This window comes from Equus przewalskii, chromosome 9 (assembly GCF_037783145.1).
Source record: "Equus przewalskii isolate Varuska chromosome 9, EquPr2, whole genome shotgun sequence".
NCBI classification, from domain to species: Eukaryota; Metazoa; Chordata; class Mammalia; order Perissodactyla; family Equidae; genus Equus; species Equus przewalskii.
In genome coordinates this window covers 76,664,443-76,683,657 of record NC_091839.1, presented here as the reverse complement: position 1 = coordinate 76,683,657, position 19,215 = coordinate 76,664,443, and the positions used below count along the sequence as shown (strand labels likewise).

Genomic DNA, 19,215 nt, shown 5'->3' with positions numbered 1-19,215 from the left:
AAGTTCGTGCGGTCTGCTTCAGCGGCCCAGGGTCTCCCTGATTCCTGGGCGTGGACGTGGCACCGCTCATCAAGCCACGCTGAGGCGGAGTCCCACATGCCACAACTAGAAGGACCCACTACTAAAATATACAACTATGTACTGGGGGGCTTTGGGGAGAAGAAGAAGAAGAAAAAAAAAAGAAGATTGACAACAGATGCCTCAGGTACCAATCTTTAAAAAAAAATTTATAATTTTTTTTTTTAGTCTATGTTAATATTAGCTTTCATACAGAATTTTGTGTTTGCAATTTTGCATTCTTTTCTCTTAAATAGGGACCCCCAAAATGTATACACTTCACGCTTGTAGAACCTGGATCTGCTGCCGGGTCAGCATAGAATTTTTCCAGAAGAATAAAGGCCTCGAAGTCCCAGAGAGGCCTGCAGACTATTTTCTGATTCTTAAATTCTCTAATTTCTGCTTCTGGCCATAGTTTTGGGAGGACACGGACCCTTCTCATGGGTCTCTCTGGCTATTTGGAGGCCCTGGAAGGCAATTCTAAGCTAGTGGGTCCTCCCCAGGGGCGTTCACCACAAATGGTCATACTCAATATGAACGGGGGGCGGTGTGTGAAACTGATGCCCCAGACTCTGTGCAAAACGTCAGAGAGGAGCTTCAGCTAAGCAGGAATCAAACTTAACCCAGATGTCATCAGTTGATTTCATTTTTTTTTTATATTGGGAGTCAACCTTTTTCTGCAATATAGTATTGTTCCTAAATACCTGTCACAGAGAAGACAATCAACTTAATACCATCACACAGATTTATGGCTGACCTTTGAATGTAAATTGGAATTTTCTTTTAAAAGACCACAGTTTTATTTCTTTTTTTTTCTCAACTCTTTTTTTTTTATTGAGTTATTGATAGGTTACAATCTTGTGAAATTTCAGTTGTACATTAATGTTTTTCAGTCATGTTGTAGGTGCACCATTTCACCCTTTGTGCCCACTCCCCACCCCACCTTTCCCCTGGTATCCACTAAACTGTTCTTAGTCCATAATTTTAAATTCCTCATATGAGTGGAGTCATACACAGATTGTCCTTCTCTCACTGGCTTATTTCACTTAACATAATTCTCTCAAGGTCCATCCATGTTATTGCAAATGGAATGATTTTGTTCTGTTTTGCAGCTGAGTAGTATTCCATTGTATATATGTACCACATTTCTTTATCCATTCGTCTGTTGCTGGACACTTAGGTTGCTTCCACGTCTTGGCTATTGTAAACAGTGCTGCAATAAACATTGGGGTGCATAGGACTTTTGGGATTGCTGACTTCAAGCTCTTTGGATAAATACCCAGTAGTGGGATGGCTGGATCGTATGGTAGTTCTATTTTTAATCTTTTGAGGAATCTCCATACTGTTTTCCATAGTGGCTGCACCAGTTTGCATTCCCACCAGCAGTGTATGAGGGTTCCTTTTTCTCCACAACCTCTCCAACATTTGTTGCTATTAGTTTTAGATATTTTTGTCATTCTAACGGGTGTAAGGTGATATCTTGGTGTAGTTTTGATTTGCATTTCCCTGATGATCAGCGATGATGAGCATCTTTTCATGTGCCTATTGGCCATCAGTATATCTTCTTTGGAGAAATGTCTGTTCATGTCTCCAGCCCATTTTTTGATTGGGTTGTTTGATGTTTTGTTGTTGAGTTGCGAGAGTTCTTTATATATTATGGATATTAAGCCTTTGTCAGATATATGACTTGCAAATATTTTTTCTCAGTTAGTGGGTTGTTTTTTGTTTCAATCCTGTTTTCATTTGCCTGGAAGAAGCTCTTTAATCTGAGGAAGTCCCATTTGTTTATTCTTTCTATTGTTTCCCTTCTCTGAGAAGGCATGGTGTCCGAAAAGATCCTTTTAATACTGATGTCAAAGAGTGTACTGCCTACGTTTTCTTCCAGAAGCCTTATGGTTTCAGGTCTCACCTTTAGGTCTTTGATCCATTTTGAGTTTATTTTGGGGAATGGTGAAAAAGAATGGTCAATTTTCCTTCTTTTACATGTGGCTTTCCAGTTTTCCCAGCACCATTTGTTGAAAAGACTTTCTTTTCTCCATTGTATGCCCTCAGCTCCTTTGTCAAAGATAAGCTGTCCATAGATGTGTGGTTTTATTTCTGGGCTTTCAATTCTGTTCCATTGATCTGTGCACCTGCTTTTGTACCAGTACCATGCTGTTTTGATCACTGTAGCTTTGTAGTATGTTTTGAAGTCAGGGATTGTGATGCCTCCCGTTTTGTTCTTTTTTCTCAGGATTGCTTTAGAAATTCGGGGTCTTTTGTTGCCCCATATGAATTTTAGGATTCTTTGTTCCAATTCTGTAAAGAATGTCATTGGGATTCTGATTGGGATGGCGTTGAATCTGTAGATTGCTTTAGGTAGAACGGACATTTTAACTATGTTTATTCTTCCAATCCATATACATGGAATGTCTTTCCATCGCCTTATGTCGTCATCCAATTCTCTCAGAAAGGCCTTGTAATTTTCATTATATAGGTCCTTCACTTCCTTAGTTAAATTTACCCCAAGGTATTTTATTCTTTTTGTTGCGATTGTAAATGGTATTGTATTCTTGAGTTCTTTTTCTGTTGGTTCATTACTGGAGTATAGAAATGCTACTGATTTATGCAAATTGATTTTATACCCTGCAACTTTGCTGTAGTTGTTGATTATTTCTAACAGTTTTCCAGTGGATTCTTTGGGGTTTTCTATATATAAGATCATGAAAAGACCACAGTTTTATTTCTATTTCCCTTTAGAAAAACATCCTTGTGACTTCCACAATTTCCAAACAGTAGATCCGCAACGTTCACGGACGCCTGCGCGTTTGCATCTGCTTGTCTGTTTGCAGGAGCCTCCCTCTCTGCCGGAGAGCTGCGCCTTGGAAATTCACTCCCTGCTACAGTATATCGGCTACGTCCTCTCGTTAGCAGAGTCGGTCTAACACACGAGTCTGTATCAATCACCAGGAGTAACCTACCAGGCCATTACTGGAACTTTTTCCAAGGTAGTAACAGGAAAATAACAGCTGTTTGTATAAAGAAAGTAGGAGCTCATTTGCAGGCTCCTGGAGGCACTGGGGAGATTAATGCATGTTGTCAGTTCTACAGGTTTAATTTGACTTGCGCTAAAATAGCATCGATACACATCGCCCCTTGCCATTCATTCCTCCTGAATGCTGATTAATTTGCTCTCATTTCACCCTGAATGCTGCCAGGCAGTAATGAGTGGTAGCCATCTGGCAGTCCAATTTTCTGTTCCTCGCTGCCCCTAAAAAGCAGCAGAGACCGGGACGTTCTTTTCCCGGCGTCCAGCCAGCTGCTGAGTTCCCAGTCCTCCTCTTGGGGACCGCAGGGCTGATACGCGTCCAGACAGTGGATTCCTGAACTGGCATATGGTTCCTGTGTTGGAGCTGGCAAGCAAACCTTCCTAATTTCAGAATTGGGAGGGATGTACAACAGAGCCTGTATGTCAGAGTTAGCAGTTAAGCCGCCTAAACAGAGAGTTGTGAGGTAAAGTGATGTTTTGTAGATACTTTACAATACAAAGTACACAAAGAGAAGGCTCTTTGTAGATGTATAAAGCAATATTGTTAATATTATCTTAACTCCTAGAAGAACAGGAAGCCATCTGGCCTCAGTAATTGCTTCCAAATATAATTTTTTTCTTTCCATGATATTTTCAGACTAATCAGACATTACCTCATTATGGGAAAAAGAATAAATAAGACTGACATAAAATTTGATTCTATTTCAATGATATTATTTTTAAAAAATAAGCTTTATTAAGGTATAGTTTACATACAATAAAATCTACCCTTTTAAGTCTGTATTTCAATGTGTTTTGACACATTTATATACTCTTGTAATCACTATACAATCAAGATATAGAATATTTCTATCTCCCCAAAAAGCTGTCCTTGTGCCCCTTCTCAGTCAATCTTCCCCACTCCCAGAGCCAGGCAGCCTTGGTATTTTTTCTGTCAAAGTAGATTAAATTGACCTTTTCTAGAATTTCATAGATATGGAATCTTACCACATGTATGCTTTTGTGTCGGACTTTTTGCTTGGCAAAATTCATCCAAGCTGTTGCATTTTTCAATAATTAATTCCCCTTTATTGCTGAGTAGTATTTCACTCTGCGTTCATTCCATAGCACTACAGAGAAGCCATGATTTGTTTATCCATCCACCTGTTGATAGACATGATTTCCAGTTTTTAGCTATTATGAATAAATTTGTGTAAAAGTCTTTGTGCAGACATATTTTTATTTCTCTTGAGTAAATGCTTAGGGCTAGAATTGTTGGATCTTATGGTAAATGTATACTTAACTTTATCAGAAACTATCAGTCTTCCGAAATGATTATGCCATTTCACAATCTTACTAGAAACGTATGAGAAGGGTTCCAATTGTTCCACATCCTCACCAATGCTTGGTATCATCATCTTTTAAAAATCTTATCCATGCTAGTGGGTATGTAGTGGTATTTCATTGTGTATTTAATTTGAATTTCCCTAAATTTTAAAATATGGGTATTATTATTATTTAGGTATGGCAAGGTCAACAGATCAGAGTCTGTTGCCATTAGGGTCAGCAAGGACCCAAGATGTTAAAGCATCAAAAATACAGAATAAAAAGATACGATTAATACACCTGATGACTAATGATGTTGAGCATCTTTTAATGTGTATATTGCCATTCATGTAACTTCTTTTGCAAAGTCTTCAATTTTTTGGTCTATTTTTTTTTATTGTGTTGCCTTCTTATTGAGTTCTAACTAAATTCTTTATATATTCTGGATACAAGTCTTTTGTTAGATATTTGTATTGCAAACGTTTTCTCCCTTTCTACGGTGTATCATTTCATTTTCTTAAGAATGTCTTTCAAGGAGCATAAGTTTTTAATTTTGATGAAGTCCACATTTCAATTTTTTTCTTTTATGATTCATGCTTTTTGTGTTTTATCTAAGAATTCTTTGCCTACCCTCAAGACAATAAAGATTTCCTTCTATGTTTTTTCTACAAGTTTAATAGTTTTAAATATTGCATTTAGGTCTATGATCCATTTTGAATTAAATTTTTATATTGCCTGGGGTCAAGGTTAATTTTGTTTCCCAGTAACATTTGTTGAAAAGATTTTCCTTTCTTCATTGAATGAAGTTAGCATTTTAATTTTTACTAAAAATCTATTGATCATATATATATAGGTCTATTTCTTTTTTTTTAAGTTGAGGTAACATTGGTTTATAACATTATATAAATTTCAGGTGGACATTATTATATTTCACTTCCTGTATAGATTACATCATGTTCAACTCCCAAAGACTAATTACCTTCCATCACCACACACATGTGCCTAATTACCCCTTTTGCCCTTTTCCCTCCCCCCTGCCCTTCTGGTAACCACCAATCCAGTCTCTGTCTCTATATGTTTGCTGGTTATTGTTCTTATCTTCTTCTTATGAGTGAGATCATATGGTATTTGACTTTCTCCCTCTGACTTATTTCACTTAGCATAATACCTTCAAGGTCCATCCATGTTGTCACAAATGGCCAGGTTTCATCCTTTTTTGTGGCTGAGTGGTATCCCATTATGTATATATATCACATCTTTTTTATCCATTTGCCCCTTGATGGGCACCTCTGTTGCTTCCAAGTCTTAGAATATTGTGAATAATGCTGCAATGAACATAGTGGTGCATATATCTTTACGCATTTGTGTTTTCATGTTCTTTGGATAAATACCCAGCAGTGGAATAACTGAATCGTATGCTAGTTCTATTCTTAGTTTTTTGAAGAATCTCCATACTGTTTTCCATAGTGGCTACTCCAGTTTGCACTCCCACCGGCAGTGTACGAGAGTTCCCTTTTCTTATATGTAGATCTATTTCTGAATTCTTCATTCTGTTCCATTGATCTGTAGGTCTACCCTTCTGCCAATATCACATTCTTTTGATCCCTATAGCTATATAGTAACTTTTTAAATCAGGAAGTGTAAGTCATCCAACTTTGAATTGTTTAGCAGTTCTAAGTCCTTTTCTTTTCCAAATAATTTTAGAATCAGATTTACAGAAAAAGCCAGCTGAGATTTTGGTTGGGATTGTGTTGAATCTATAGGTCAGTTTAGAGAAAACGAAAATCTTAACAGTATTGAGTCTTCCGATTAAAAATCATGGTCTATATTTTAATTTATTTTGGCCTTTTTAATGTTCTTTCAGTAACATTTTGTGGTTTTTGAAGTACAGGTTTACATGTATTTTGTTTAATTTATTCCTAAGTATTTCCTGTTTGGGATGCTATTATAAATGGAATTTAAAATTTTTCAACTTCCAGTTTTTTGTTGCTAGTATATAGAAATGTAACTAATTTTCATATGTTGACTCCATATCTTTAGAACATTCTAAACTTGCTTTTAAGTTTTAAGAGCTGTTTTGTAAATTCCTTAGGAGTTTTTATATGTTATGTGTACATAATGAGGATTTTCTTTCTTTCTTTCCAATCTGCATGCTTATTTCTTTTTCTTGCCTGATTGCATTGGCTAGGACCTCCAGTACAACCATGAATAAGTAGTAAGAGTGGGCAATTGTTCTTTCCTTGGGGGTTATTCTGTGTAGTTTCTTGGGGTTTTCAACCGTGCATGCCTAGATTTGTATTTGGCAAAAGACTCCAGGGGATCTCTAGATTTTTGGAGCTCTCTCTCGGTTTAGCTCCTTCCTCTTGGGGAGTCTGCCCTGCAAATTCTAGTTGCCTTGTCTTCTCCAATCTCCCATCTCTGAATCTTAAACTCAGCAAGATTCTCAGGCTCTCTTTGGGTTAGCCCTCGTTGTCCTGCCATCTGGAGATTGTCTCCTGGCAGAAATCCTGGGTAACGGTAGGGATCCCCTTACTTTTTACCCTACTGTTAAAAATCACAGTCCCTTACTGTCCAGTGTCTGAAAACAGTTTTTTACTATGTTTTGTCTAGTATTCTAGTTGTTTCCAGCAGAAGGGTAATTCTGCACCTTGTTACTCCTTCATGGCTAGAAACAAAAGTAGACGTCATTTAATATTTAATCATCTACCAGTTATTATTATTATTGTTATTGTTGTTTTTAATTTTGAAAATGCTATGTGATTCAGCCAATTTAGTTCTGGTAAGAGAAGGGAGATTTTTACCAGTGGTTCTTAACCTGTCTCATATTAGGCTTATTTGAGAGCTCCTAAAACATAACCGTCTTCAGGCTGCTCCCCCTGAGATTCTGACATAAATGACATCTATATTTTTTAAAAGTTCTCAGGTGATTATAATGTGTAACAGAGGTTGAAAGCTACCAATTTATTCGCAAAACTCTACGGCACTTGCCAATATGCATTTCATGATATCCTGGTGTGACCAAAATGGCTTCCAGGTGTACTGAGTTACAGACTCCTCATCCCCCAGGACAGCCGGTCTTAGCCAGCGCCCTTGCCCAGCAGGAATCAGCATCCCATTTACCCCAGTGAGCCACACCAATGCCATCGTTTCCTGCGTGTGTCATGACTGGAGATCGTTGGAAGTTTAGAGGTTAATCATCCTTTAGTCTCATCTTCAGGTCCCAGCTCAAATGTCACAAATCCTGTCTCCAGCCCCTTGGGGACCATCCTTTATCCTTCCCACTCATTCCCATTTCCAAAGCTGTGTGCCTCTATGACAGCAGTATTAGAGTTTTAAAATCTGTTTCTACTTAAGATTTTAGTCCCTGGAGGATAGAGCTGGTTTAATATCTTCTTGTCCTTCCTATTGCCAAATAGAGTGCTTTGCACTTAATATTTATTGTATTTGGGTAGGTCATTTTGGAGCTTAATGTTTGAAAATGTTCTGTGGGCAGAAATATTTCCTATCCTATTGAAAATACATTCTGTCAAAGTATGTTTTCAGATTCTCCGTGAGTCAGTGGGTGGGAAAGGAATACATACCCCGTATTTTGTTTTACATTATCTCTAGCGGTACTTGAACTCATTTCGTCTCTCTCATCTTTTGTCACATGTAATTAATTTTGACTGTTAGAGAGAAGAATTTGGTGGTGCCTTTCTACCTTTTGGCATTTATACTTCAGAAATAAAATTGTTTGACCTTTGATGAATTTTGGTGTTTAGACCATTTCAGCTTTTAGGTCCAGGAATCTTTATTAGGTTAATTTATTTTTTTTTCAAATTAATAAATAAATAAACTGGGTGGAAAATGAATTTCCATAGGGAGAATGTGGAAGAAAATGCAAACGTTAATTGATGTTATCGTTGGCATAATCTATTTAGCCACATCACACCCAGCTTCGTATGTTTACTCATTTCTTTTTTTTACATTAATGTTGACATGACCAGGATCATTCTGTCCGATATGGTGCCTTTGCATGAATTAGAAAAAGTCACCCCTGCACCCCCCTACCCCCGAGTGTTATTTGGTAAACAGAGCCAAGGCTGGATTATAACCCGGCTCCCCTCCTGAGTTGGGATCCTTGTGCAGGGCACAACGTGTACAACCTGACATGGTGGCTCTATGATGACCTCTATACTTTTAGGACAGTTTGTTTCTGTACAGTTTAGCATATTTCCAGGAAGTAAAAACAGATTTAAAATATCCTCCACTGAGTAGAAGACGCACGAGTACTGATTGTGAAATTATGTTGGAGGGAGAAATTAAGGAGGACTTTCATAGAGTCATCTAAATCTCAATCACGTGGTTACTCCTGTGGAAAAAAGCCCAAAGGAAATCAAAGGTAGAAAATGAGGTCAATGATGTTTCCTTTTCATGACCCACACGACAAGGCAGGGATGAGTGGGCGTGTGGGATAGGAGTCGGACACTGAAAATCTTTGGCCGATGTCTTCCATTAACGGCTTGTTTGGGTTGGCGAAGACACCAAGGAAACACCACATTCGCCAAGTGAATGACGGTGCACCTGCTTAGCCTCTGGCCACGAAGAGAAAGGCAGAGGCTGTCAGCTGTCAGTGAGGAAGAGCCAGGGACAATGCCAGAAAGTGCCGGAGTAATGGTGGAAAGGACCACACACTGAGTTCCTTTGTGAACGAATTACTCTGAAATCTTGAATTTCCACCAACTGTGAAACTTCATTTTGGTGGGATAAGCATGTTGCTTTTCCATTGACACGTACTTGATGACTTTGGGGCCACTTCTCGAAATGCATGCAGGGAAGGAAATGAAATACTAACATTTACTGAATAGCCTCATTTGTTTTCACATACATTTCACATTATCTCATTTAAGACAATCCTGAAATGGTTCCATTTGACCTAAAGAGAGAATGTTGTAATTGGCAGAAAGGATGCTTTGGATATTTCTGTTAGAGATTTTGCTCAATGGAAGTTGTGAATTTCACTTAGGCTTGACTGTGTGTTTTCTAGTTGCAAATCATAGTGAGTGAAGGTTGGTCTTAAATGAATGACCTGATTCATTAGTGCATGTGTTCCTTTCTTTTTCCACCTACCTGGTTCTGTTTTCTTCCCCCTACTGATTATCTTGATCTGCTTTGCCCCTTCCTTCTTTGTTTTTGGTTAGCATCATGAAGTATCAGCAGCCTGCTGTTTCCAAACCCTTGAACATTGTTTATTGTAGAGTGCTCTCCTCCAATCAGGGCCTCATCTGAGGCACACATTGCTCCCTGGGATTCTTATTTAATGGGCTACAATCAAGGACATTAAGAAAGATCTATTCTGCAATTATTTTTGCCTTTTGTTTCTTAAAAGGGAAATATCTTCACAGAAAAATGGAAGTCTCATCCTCTCTTCTGGTTTTTTTTTTTTTTTTTTGAGGAAGATTAACCCTGAGCTAACTGCTGCCAGTCCTCCTTTTTTTGCTGAGGAAGACTGGCCCTGAGCTAACATCTGTGCCCATCTTCCTCTACTTTATATGTGGGACACCTACCACAGCATGGCTTGCCAAGCGATGCCATGTCCGCTCCTGGGATCTGAACCGGCGAACCCTGGGCCACCAAAGTGGAACATGCGTACTTAACCACTGCGCCACTGGGCTGGCCCCCTCCTGGTTTATTATTCTTGTTAAAACTGAGTGTGGACTAATAGATTTTTATCTGGGGGACCGAGTGAACAATGTAAGGGAAGAATATTATGTTTGCTGTTGTGATGGATTTAATCTGCATTGCAGAACAGAATAATTATAAGGTGCTCCTCAGCTCACACAGGTGACAGAGGGCCCAGCCTGCAGGCCCATAGAAGCTCACATCTCAAGGGGCGCTTATTTGGGTCTTGGGGCTCGGCAGGTGCTGCACAGCCCTCCCTGGACCTGCACTGGCTGACTGTGTAGACCTATGTACAAAGAGGCCCAGTGCAACATCATCACTTTACGCTTCGTGATCTTGAAAACCCTGGGAAATTCAACATCAGGAGATTATTTAAAATACTCATCTCTGGTTCTCTGTTAAGGACAATCTTCCTTCATTTGTTTGCTTGTTTACATTTAGATCTTTGTGTATCCAAGCTTCAAAGGTGAGATCTCTGTTCTTGAGGAGCAAACAATTTAAATACAAAATGTGATAAAGTTATTGCGCAAACTACAGTAGGGAGGGCTGGGTTAATTGTCCCTTTTTATTTTCTGTAATTCTGGTGCTCTGACATCTTGGGGCCTTGCTGACTCTGGACAGACCGCTCTTCCCAGAGCCAGCCAATTCCTAGAGATAGGGAACCACTCGCCTGCCAGGGAGCACGCCTTTCATAGACACTCACCAATCCAGAGCCCACATGCCCCGCCACCTCCTCTACTGGGCGTTCACACTCGGGGCCAATGTTCCTCTGCCCTAAAAACTCCAAAGCCACGTACCAGACAACTGGAGCGAGCCCCTACAACCCAGAGCCTGCAGAAATTATTCAATCTACCCAATCCTAAACCTGCTTACCCAGCCTGGCCTTGCCTTTCCTGCAGAAATCACAATAAAGGCTCTTGCCCACATTTTCCCCTCACCCCCTCTGCCTCCTGCTGACCCTGATGCTTCCTCATGTGGTCCTATGTGGCATGGCCTGCTGCCTCCTCTGGGGAACTGTGAAGAACAAAGTATCTTTTCAATGGCTGTCATCTCCTGATCTGTTGGCCTCCCCCTACCTGAATCATAATAAAACCTGCATTTTTAAAACAAGGGGCTACACTGGCCCGGAAGCTTGGCGAATGCATCCCCCAGGAACTCCAGGGTTTGAAAGGACCTCGAATGTCAGGTGACTCTGATGTTACAACAGAGATGTGGGCAAGGGAACAGGGGAGATCCAGGCAGTGGGAACAGTATGTATGAAAGCAAAGATGTGCTGTATTCAGAGAGCAGTGAATGCATGCGATGGCATGAGTCTGGGATGATGGGAGAGGCAGGAGATGAAGATGGAAGGACTGGCTGTGTTTGATTGCCAAGGGCCTTGCTGGGCCCGCTGAGGAGCTGGGCTTTATCCTATCTGTTTGAAGAAGTAGCAGTGTGACTGGGTACATGTTATGGAGAGAGGACTCTGGCAGCCACAGGGAGGATGATAGCAAGCAGAGAAAAAGGTTGGAGCCGGGGAGACTAGTTCAAGGCTGTCGCAAAAGTTTGATTACAAATGTGAAAACAGGGGTCAATGAAAGTTAAAGATCAGACAGGCCAGTAGGAATAGAATCAGGAGTAGCATTTACGTCTCCACGCTCTTCCATATATTGTCTGATGCCACAGGAAACTGCCTGGCTTCAGAAAAGTCTTCCCCCAAAGGAAGGCGTGGGTAAGAATACTTGTAGGGCTACCACACGTGACTTGAGTGCCCTCTGATTGTTGCTATACTTGTCTCCAGTTGAATGTGGAGATTCATGACAACCATTTACATGAGTACAGTGATTCAGAAAGGTTGATATACAGATCTTCCTGGACCTGTGATGGGGTTACTTCCTGATGAACCCATCGTAAATTGAAAATATCTTGAGTCAAAAATGCATTTAATACACTTAACCTACCAAACAGCCTAGCTTAGCTTAGCCTACCTTAAACATGCTCAGAACACTTTATATTAGCCTACAGTTGGGCAAAATCATCTAACACAAAGCCGATTTTATAATAAAGTGTTGAATATCTCAAGTAATTTATTGAATACTGTACTGAAAGTGAGAAAGAGAATGGTTGTATTATATTCCCATATTCATTTGCTTTAGAAAAAGTTGTGGGTTTTTTGAGGTGAAAATCATCTTAGCTGCATATATTTGAGGAGCTCAATAATCCCTTCTTCAAAGCCAAAAACATTTCTCAGCCAACAGGAAAGGGTTTTGAGTGTCTTGAGGACAGATATGTAGAATTGTCTGCTTTTATAAGTATAGCATCAGATGCCATGACTGGAAAAAGAGAGATGGGTGAATAATGGTCATGGTTTGCCAATAGGAAAGGAAGCGTACACAACAGAATAATTTAATTCTCTATCAGCTTGTCTTATTCAAAAGTTTCCTGGCTGAAGAAGGGCTTATTAGGTTCTTTGCTGTAGTGCAGATAAAATGACATATTGGATTATTCACACCAATGCTGAAAATTGATTTTATTTCTCCTACTTGCTGAATTCCAGACTAATGAGATTTGACTGTTACACAATTTTAACTGTTGTCATGTAGCTTTGCAATTACCAGAGCTAGACTCTTTTATGAAAAACCAGCTGGTATACTGTTCTTTACTATTTGATATTTTTTTCTTTCTCTGCTCACTTTTCTTTAACCTTCTTCCAATTATCTTCTCTTTCTTGATCAATAGTATACGAAATAAGTGTAGGATTTTTCCCCATAAGTAAAGATAGAAAAAAAAGAGACATTAATATTGATAATACAAATGTGATAGTATAAATGCTTTCCTTCTGAAAGATTAGTAAGAATTAGCCACTTTCTGTTTTAGATTGAATTAAGATAGCACAAGCCCCCCTGTAGTATTTTATGGTGTTTATGGACATCCTGTTTAAGTGCAAAAATTCACAACTGACAGTGGCACAGACATTTGAGATGCCCTAAGCAAAAGTTTCTTTGAGGCATTTTGACCTTTTATTAATTGCAGCATTGTCAGATCTCCAGCTTCCTCGTCAATTTCTCTCCCTGTCTCATTCCAGCTTGGTCTTGATAACAGTTGTGCATTTCTCTTTGGAGACCACAGCTGTGTGGATACTTTACTTTTGTCATGTTGTGTGGCTTGCTGACCTTCAGCAGAGCTAAGGTTTGACTAAGCAAAGAATTCTTCACACTGTCATAAGTCCTTGAAGCTGAAGACTGTGTTTTGAGATTCTTTCGGATACGTGCACCCTGCCTAGTACACAGTCCATGTGATGTGTGGTGAAGATGCGTGTCACAGTTGGTAATCCTGGTAGATTAGGGGGTGTTGCAGAGAGCCTGTGGTCCTCTGTGACTTAAGTGTTAATCTTGGCGTTGTGGGACTCTTAAGCCTTATGAGGCTACTCCAAGGTAATTATGTATTTGACAAAAAGTACTTTAAAGGTTAGTTTCTCAGACTGTCTGGTTGTATATTTTCATGAAGGAAATTAGTTTATATTTATGATTTGCATCCATAATGCAAAACCAAACAGGCTATGGACGAAGGGTACAGTGCCTTGCTCAATGCCTGGCACATAATCAGTCCTAAAGAAATATTTGTCGAATGGAAATAGGTTTGAAACATAATAGATTTGAAAATGGGAAAGCATCAGTCTTTTGAGTCAGTAAATCTAGTATCTTCATTCGTTGAAGTTTCTATGAATCTGTATCTGTTGGACAAGATTAACTCGTTGAGGAAACTCATCTGCAGTGATGTGTAAATTCAATAGACTGATGAGAGAACTGTAACTATCTAGATGCTGTAAGGAAACAGCCTACCATAAATGTTCCCGATGAAAAATCATCTGTAAACATGGGCATTTTAGCATTTTCTGAAAGCATATTGAAAAGAAGAAAGGGGCCACCACAATTACCAACATAAATACAAATATAAATAAAGAGTAGATGGTTAACATGGAAGCTATGTCTAGGGTCACAAAATTCTTGAAGAGAACTTTCAAGATCATCTAGTTCAACCCCATCATGGTAAAGATGAGGATACCGAGAGGCAGGTGATGGCTGCTTTCTTGGTGTTACTTAGGTAATTCAATCTTCCTTTCTCTTTGTATCTTTCTTGCTCTTTCATCACTTCATTTGCTCCATAGATATTTTTTAAATGCCTGCTCTGTGGTAATCACTGTCCAATGTATTAAAGAAATGAAAAACATGGACAATTTTTCTATCATACCAAGAATCTAGAAAAAGGGGAATTGGAGAGGAAGAATTTAATTATGATAATTATTTAGTGCTTTAAACTTTCTAAGTATTTTTGCATAACTTATTCTATTTCACCATGATAAACAACTTTTGGCTATGAGCACTGAACTTTCGATATTGCTTTAGGTGTGACGAGGAGAGAGTCTTCTCTGAATGACAGATCCGTGTTAGTGAGCTCATTCTGCGTAAGATAATCTAAGTACCATCACTGATCTGGCTCACCAAATAGTATTTGAAACCATGTGAGACCCATGGAATTTAATACATATTTACTTTCTGGTACCAACCAGACTTGTGAAAATTGGGCAGCATGAGAGCTAATCCTCTGTGAATCTGTTGACCATTGATGACTGAAAAACTTTAACTGTCAGGGATTATCTCTAACAGTGGTCTCCAAGGCAGTTATCACAATGCTCATTACCCAGATAGGCAAACAATGGCCGACCACACCCATAAGGAAGGCCAACTTTACTCCCTTTGGGTACTTAAATATTTAGCTTACTCACTGCCCAAATGCCTTCTTTGACTGGTCATGGAGTCTCAGGTTTATAGGGTGTCAGGGAGTGATATGCAGCTCATTGTTGCATAAACAATGATCAAATGATGTAATTATAACCCAGTTAGAGATGTTCCTCATCAGTGACTACAGCCAATGGTAAATGTTAGCTGAGGATTAACTCCCCAATTGCTTGAACAGGGGAGCTTGACCAGGAGCAGCAGATGATGGCATAAAGTGTTTGCTGATCTCCAAGACTCCTATGACTATAGTTTGAAGGAACTTACAACTTAGCGGGAGCAGACAAGTAAATTTAATGCATGGAGAGTTTTTGTTTAAAGGAAGGTCACTTCCCATAGCCTGTGGATTGAGGAGAAGATGCTGAGAAGACTTTCTGAAGGGTCAAACTGCATCTTAGTCCCGAATGATGCATGAGAATTGGCCAGGTGGAGAAGAATGAGGGGAAGAGGGTTCTAAGCAGAGGAAATAATATGAGCAAAGTAATGGAAGCCCAAAACAGGAAAGTGGTTATATGAGACTGCGATTTGGTGTTAAGAAAGTGGGAAATTCAAGGCAAGGAGTGCTGACAGATGAGTCTAGAGAGGTAACTATGTATTATCATAAAGAACCTACAGCAATAGACCTAGCAAATGGTGGCTTGAATCGGGATCGTGGAAGTAGGAATAGAGGTGAGCACTTCTGCGCATGGAGACCATGATCTATTCATAGCAGCGGTCAGCAGTTCAGTCAGGAAGAGAGGTAGAGGATCAGAATATGCCACCCCAAAGTACGCCACTTTGGCATAAGGATTATTTTGAGCTGAAGACAGTTGAGAAATAGCAGATTCCAAAAAAGCTCTCTCTCATTTGCCTAAAAGCAGGGCTTCAATTTCCATTTGCAAAGGTGTTTCTCTCTCCTATGCCAGGGACAGGAGGACAGCCCTTAGATTCTTGACGGCAGGAGACACCTCTACACTCTTAGGAGCCCAAAGAAGAGCTGAGAAGAATCTGCAGAACAAACCTTTCCTTCCGTTAGTTCCCCCCGTATATTTACCTTCCCACACTTGGCTGCCCCTAAAAGCCTAAACTCCTTTTCCTTTGTCTTGTTACTTCCCTACAAATTTATTGTTTTCAGTTGAGGTGCTGTATAAGCTCCAGTTCTAACCACCTCTTTGAGTCACTCCTCACTGAGTTTCTCCCACGTGTATGAGTGCCGCACCTGTTGATACACTGATTATTTTTCTTGTTAATCTGTCTTTTGTCAGTTTAATTTCCAGGGCCCCAGTAAGAGAACCCGGGAGGATAGAGGAAGAGATTTTGTCCTTCCTCTGCAAAGGCAGTGTCTTTGGAATAGTTCTTCCTGTTTTGTTTTGGTCAAACTTTGCACTTAACCTCAGAAACAACGAAGCCCAGGCAGGTCATTTTAAAATCTATACTGGAAGTCAGTGCATCCTTTTTACCTAACCCAAGACTAATACCATGAGGAATATTTGGGAAGGGCCATTGAGTCCCTCTGCCCAGACTCGCGCTTCATAACTCCAGAAGGGGCCATGCTGTAGGCTACAACGTGGATTGGTTTCTCCTCATGTTAAAGTCAATTCAGTTCCAAACAGGATGCAATTATGTCACTGCAGAGACTGTAGATATTTATTGTATTTGAAGAAGAAAATGGCATGAAGGGTTTCTGGCTCGAGGTGGGCACTTGGCATAGAGGTCAGAACTTGTGCAAGATTGCTCTTGTCTTTGTCACCCGTCTACTGGCTCTCCTCCCGGCGAGCAGCGCAGTCCTGTCTCTCTCAGAACTACCATCTGAAGGACAGCATCAAAGGCTGGTTGTCTTCTGGGCCACCTTGTTTTCTTGTCAGGTCGTGTTTTTGAATCATTTTTCGAAACAAGAAATTCTCCTCTATTCTTAAGGTTTCAGTTTAATTTTTCTCATTGTCCTGTTCCAAGTGGAAAATGTTGTCTTGGCCCCGTGTTACCTTATACCGCCGACAGGATGAAAAGCACTTGGGCGTTGGACTTAGTGCTCAGATGTCCCCCCACCATTGGAAGGCCATTCGTCTTTGCTCCCACTCCTTGCCAGAGTGATAGTGGGCTAGGCGATACCTTAAAATGAGCTCCCTTTGATTTATGAATGGGCTTTATTCTTTCACCTTTAATAAATGCATTAATGCCATTTTCCTGTCCGATTTCTGGCAAGCCCTCCTATTCGCTGATGCGCAATTTCCCTGGATTGTGTGTGGGTAGCAGCGGGGACTAGAGGAGGATGTATGTGGTTGTTATGTGGAAATAAAATGATCAAGTTTCTGCAGGCAATAGCGAATTTCTGTGATAATCAGATTAGGAATCACATTAAAGTTGAGACATGAAGTAACTGAGACTATACGAAGATGAGGAGAGAGCCCTTCTCTTACGGCTCTCCATTCAGTATGAGAGAAGTAAGTTTCCCAATAGTTTACGGGGCCTTAAAGGACCTGGTCCCATGTTACATCGCCCCCTACTCCTTTCTCCTTTTCCCTCCACTTCAACCATGCTGGCCTCCTTGTTGTTCCTTAGACATGCCGGATATACTCTGCCTCAGGGCCTTTGCTTGGGCTGTTCTTCCTGCTGGAATTCTCTTGACTCACATATTATCTGCCTGGCTAACTTTGTCATTTCCTTCAAATCTTTGCTTCCATGTCACCTTCTCAATGCCACCCTCCCTGACTACCCTGTATAAATGGCAAGCCTGTCTCCTGCCCCTCACTCCCAATATTACTTACCCTGCTCTACTTTTTCCTTTTCTCATAGCACTTATCTATTGGAAAATATTAAATAATCCATTTATTGGGACTATTATTGCCTGTGTCCCCTGGTAGGGGGATCTCACATCAGAATAGGGATCGTGGCCTGTATTGTTCACTGACATATCCCAGGTGACTGAAACAGTGCCTGGCATGTTGTGAGCCCTCAGGAAATATTTGTTGAATGAAGGAAATATATGAGCCAGGAAATCTTTTTACTGTCAGCACTTCCTGTTCGATCCCCAACCCCTGCCTTACCCTATACTTGTCCTCTTTCTAAACATTCTTTTTTTCTTGAAATGACATATTCAATGTCAACATTTCCCCATAGTCTTGCAGGCTCCCCTAACAAAGGACCATATCTATTTTGTTTTTTTTGTATCTCCAACATTTGCATAATACCATGAAAATGATAAGTACTCAACTAATTGTCAGATAAAGAAACATAATGTGGATGATGTTGAATCATGATGATGTTTGTTATCTGTTTCCTGGGTGATTTATTTTACAACTTTATTTTAGTCCTAAAATATTTAAGTTCTATTCTATGGCCACAACTCAGGGTAATTTGCACTGTCCTTACCAGGTCATTAGATGTGCGTTGATGGTACCCTAGACCAGATCTGTGAAAAAGCGAACACCTCACTTACACCTTAAAATGACCTGAAGAAAATCATCATCAAAATGCACATGGAAAAATTCCTTCACAATTTAATTAATTTGGACATCATAATTTTTTTCCAAGTAGTATTTCCCAGGAAATAGTGGAAGAGATCAGAGTCTGCCTCAGTGGCTAACCTAAAGTTGCTCTTGGTGACACTCTGTCACATTGTCTGTTTTGTTTTCTCGATGCGCTTACCTCTCGCTCTATTACACTTTCCTGTTAGTTTATTTTGTCTCTTCACTATAATGGTAAGTTTCATGAGAGGATACTTTAGTTTTCTAGGGCTCCTGAAACAAATTATCACAAACTTGGTGGCTTGAAGCAACAGAAATACATTCTCTCACCATTCTGGAGCCCGGCAGTCTGAGATCAAGGTGTTGGCAGTGTCGCATTCCCACTGGAAGCTCGAGCGGAGAATCTTTGCTTGCCTCTTCCGGCTTCTGGGGGCTGCAGGCATTCGGGCATTGCAAGGCTCCTAGACGCATCCCTCCACTCTCTGCCTCCGTCTTCGTAAGGCCCTCTGCCCTGCGTCGGTATTTCTATTTCCCCTTCTCTTCTCAAGACTTATCGTTGGACGTAGGACCCATCCTCAACCAGATTGACCTTATCTCAGGATCCTTCACTTGATTACCTCTGCAAAGACTCCTTTTCCAAAAGAGATTGAATTTATAGGTTTCAGACGGACGTACCATTTGGAGGGCCACTATTCAACCCACTACAGGGGGATGATTCCCAGGAGATAGAGTGGATAGTATTTGTTCAATGATCTAAGGAAAAAAGAGCATAAAATGCAATGAATCCCTTGACTTCCTGGCAAGTACCAAATAAAAGGCAATGTTGCCTTAGAATACTATAGGAAGAAGCAGAAGATCCTTTTGAGAGGGTCAAAGGGCAAAGTCCTTTAGAGCAAAGCCAATTCAGCCTTTGGAATTTGAACTCCTCAGCTCAACTTTCTCCTTC

General features: G+C 40.2%; 1 protein-coding gene across 1 annotated transcript in view; it reads right to left on the bottom strand.

The window, feature by feature from the left end:
• Positions 1-18,740, bottom strand: part of SMLR1 (small leucine rich protein 1) — a 40,878-nt gene extending 22,138 nt beyond the window's left edge. Inside the window, 1 exon segment of the mRNA XM_070632454.1 lies at positions 18,600-18,740. Coding sequence (XP_070488555.1) covers positions 18,600-18,740 — 141 coding nt within the window.
• Between the last annotated feature and the right edge of the window lie 475 nt (positions 18,741-19,215).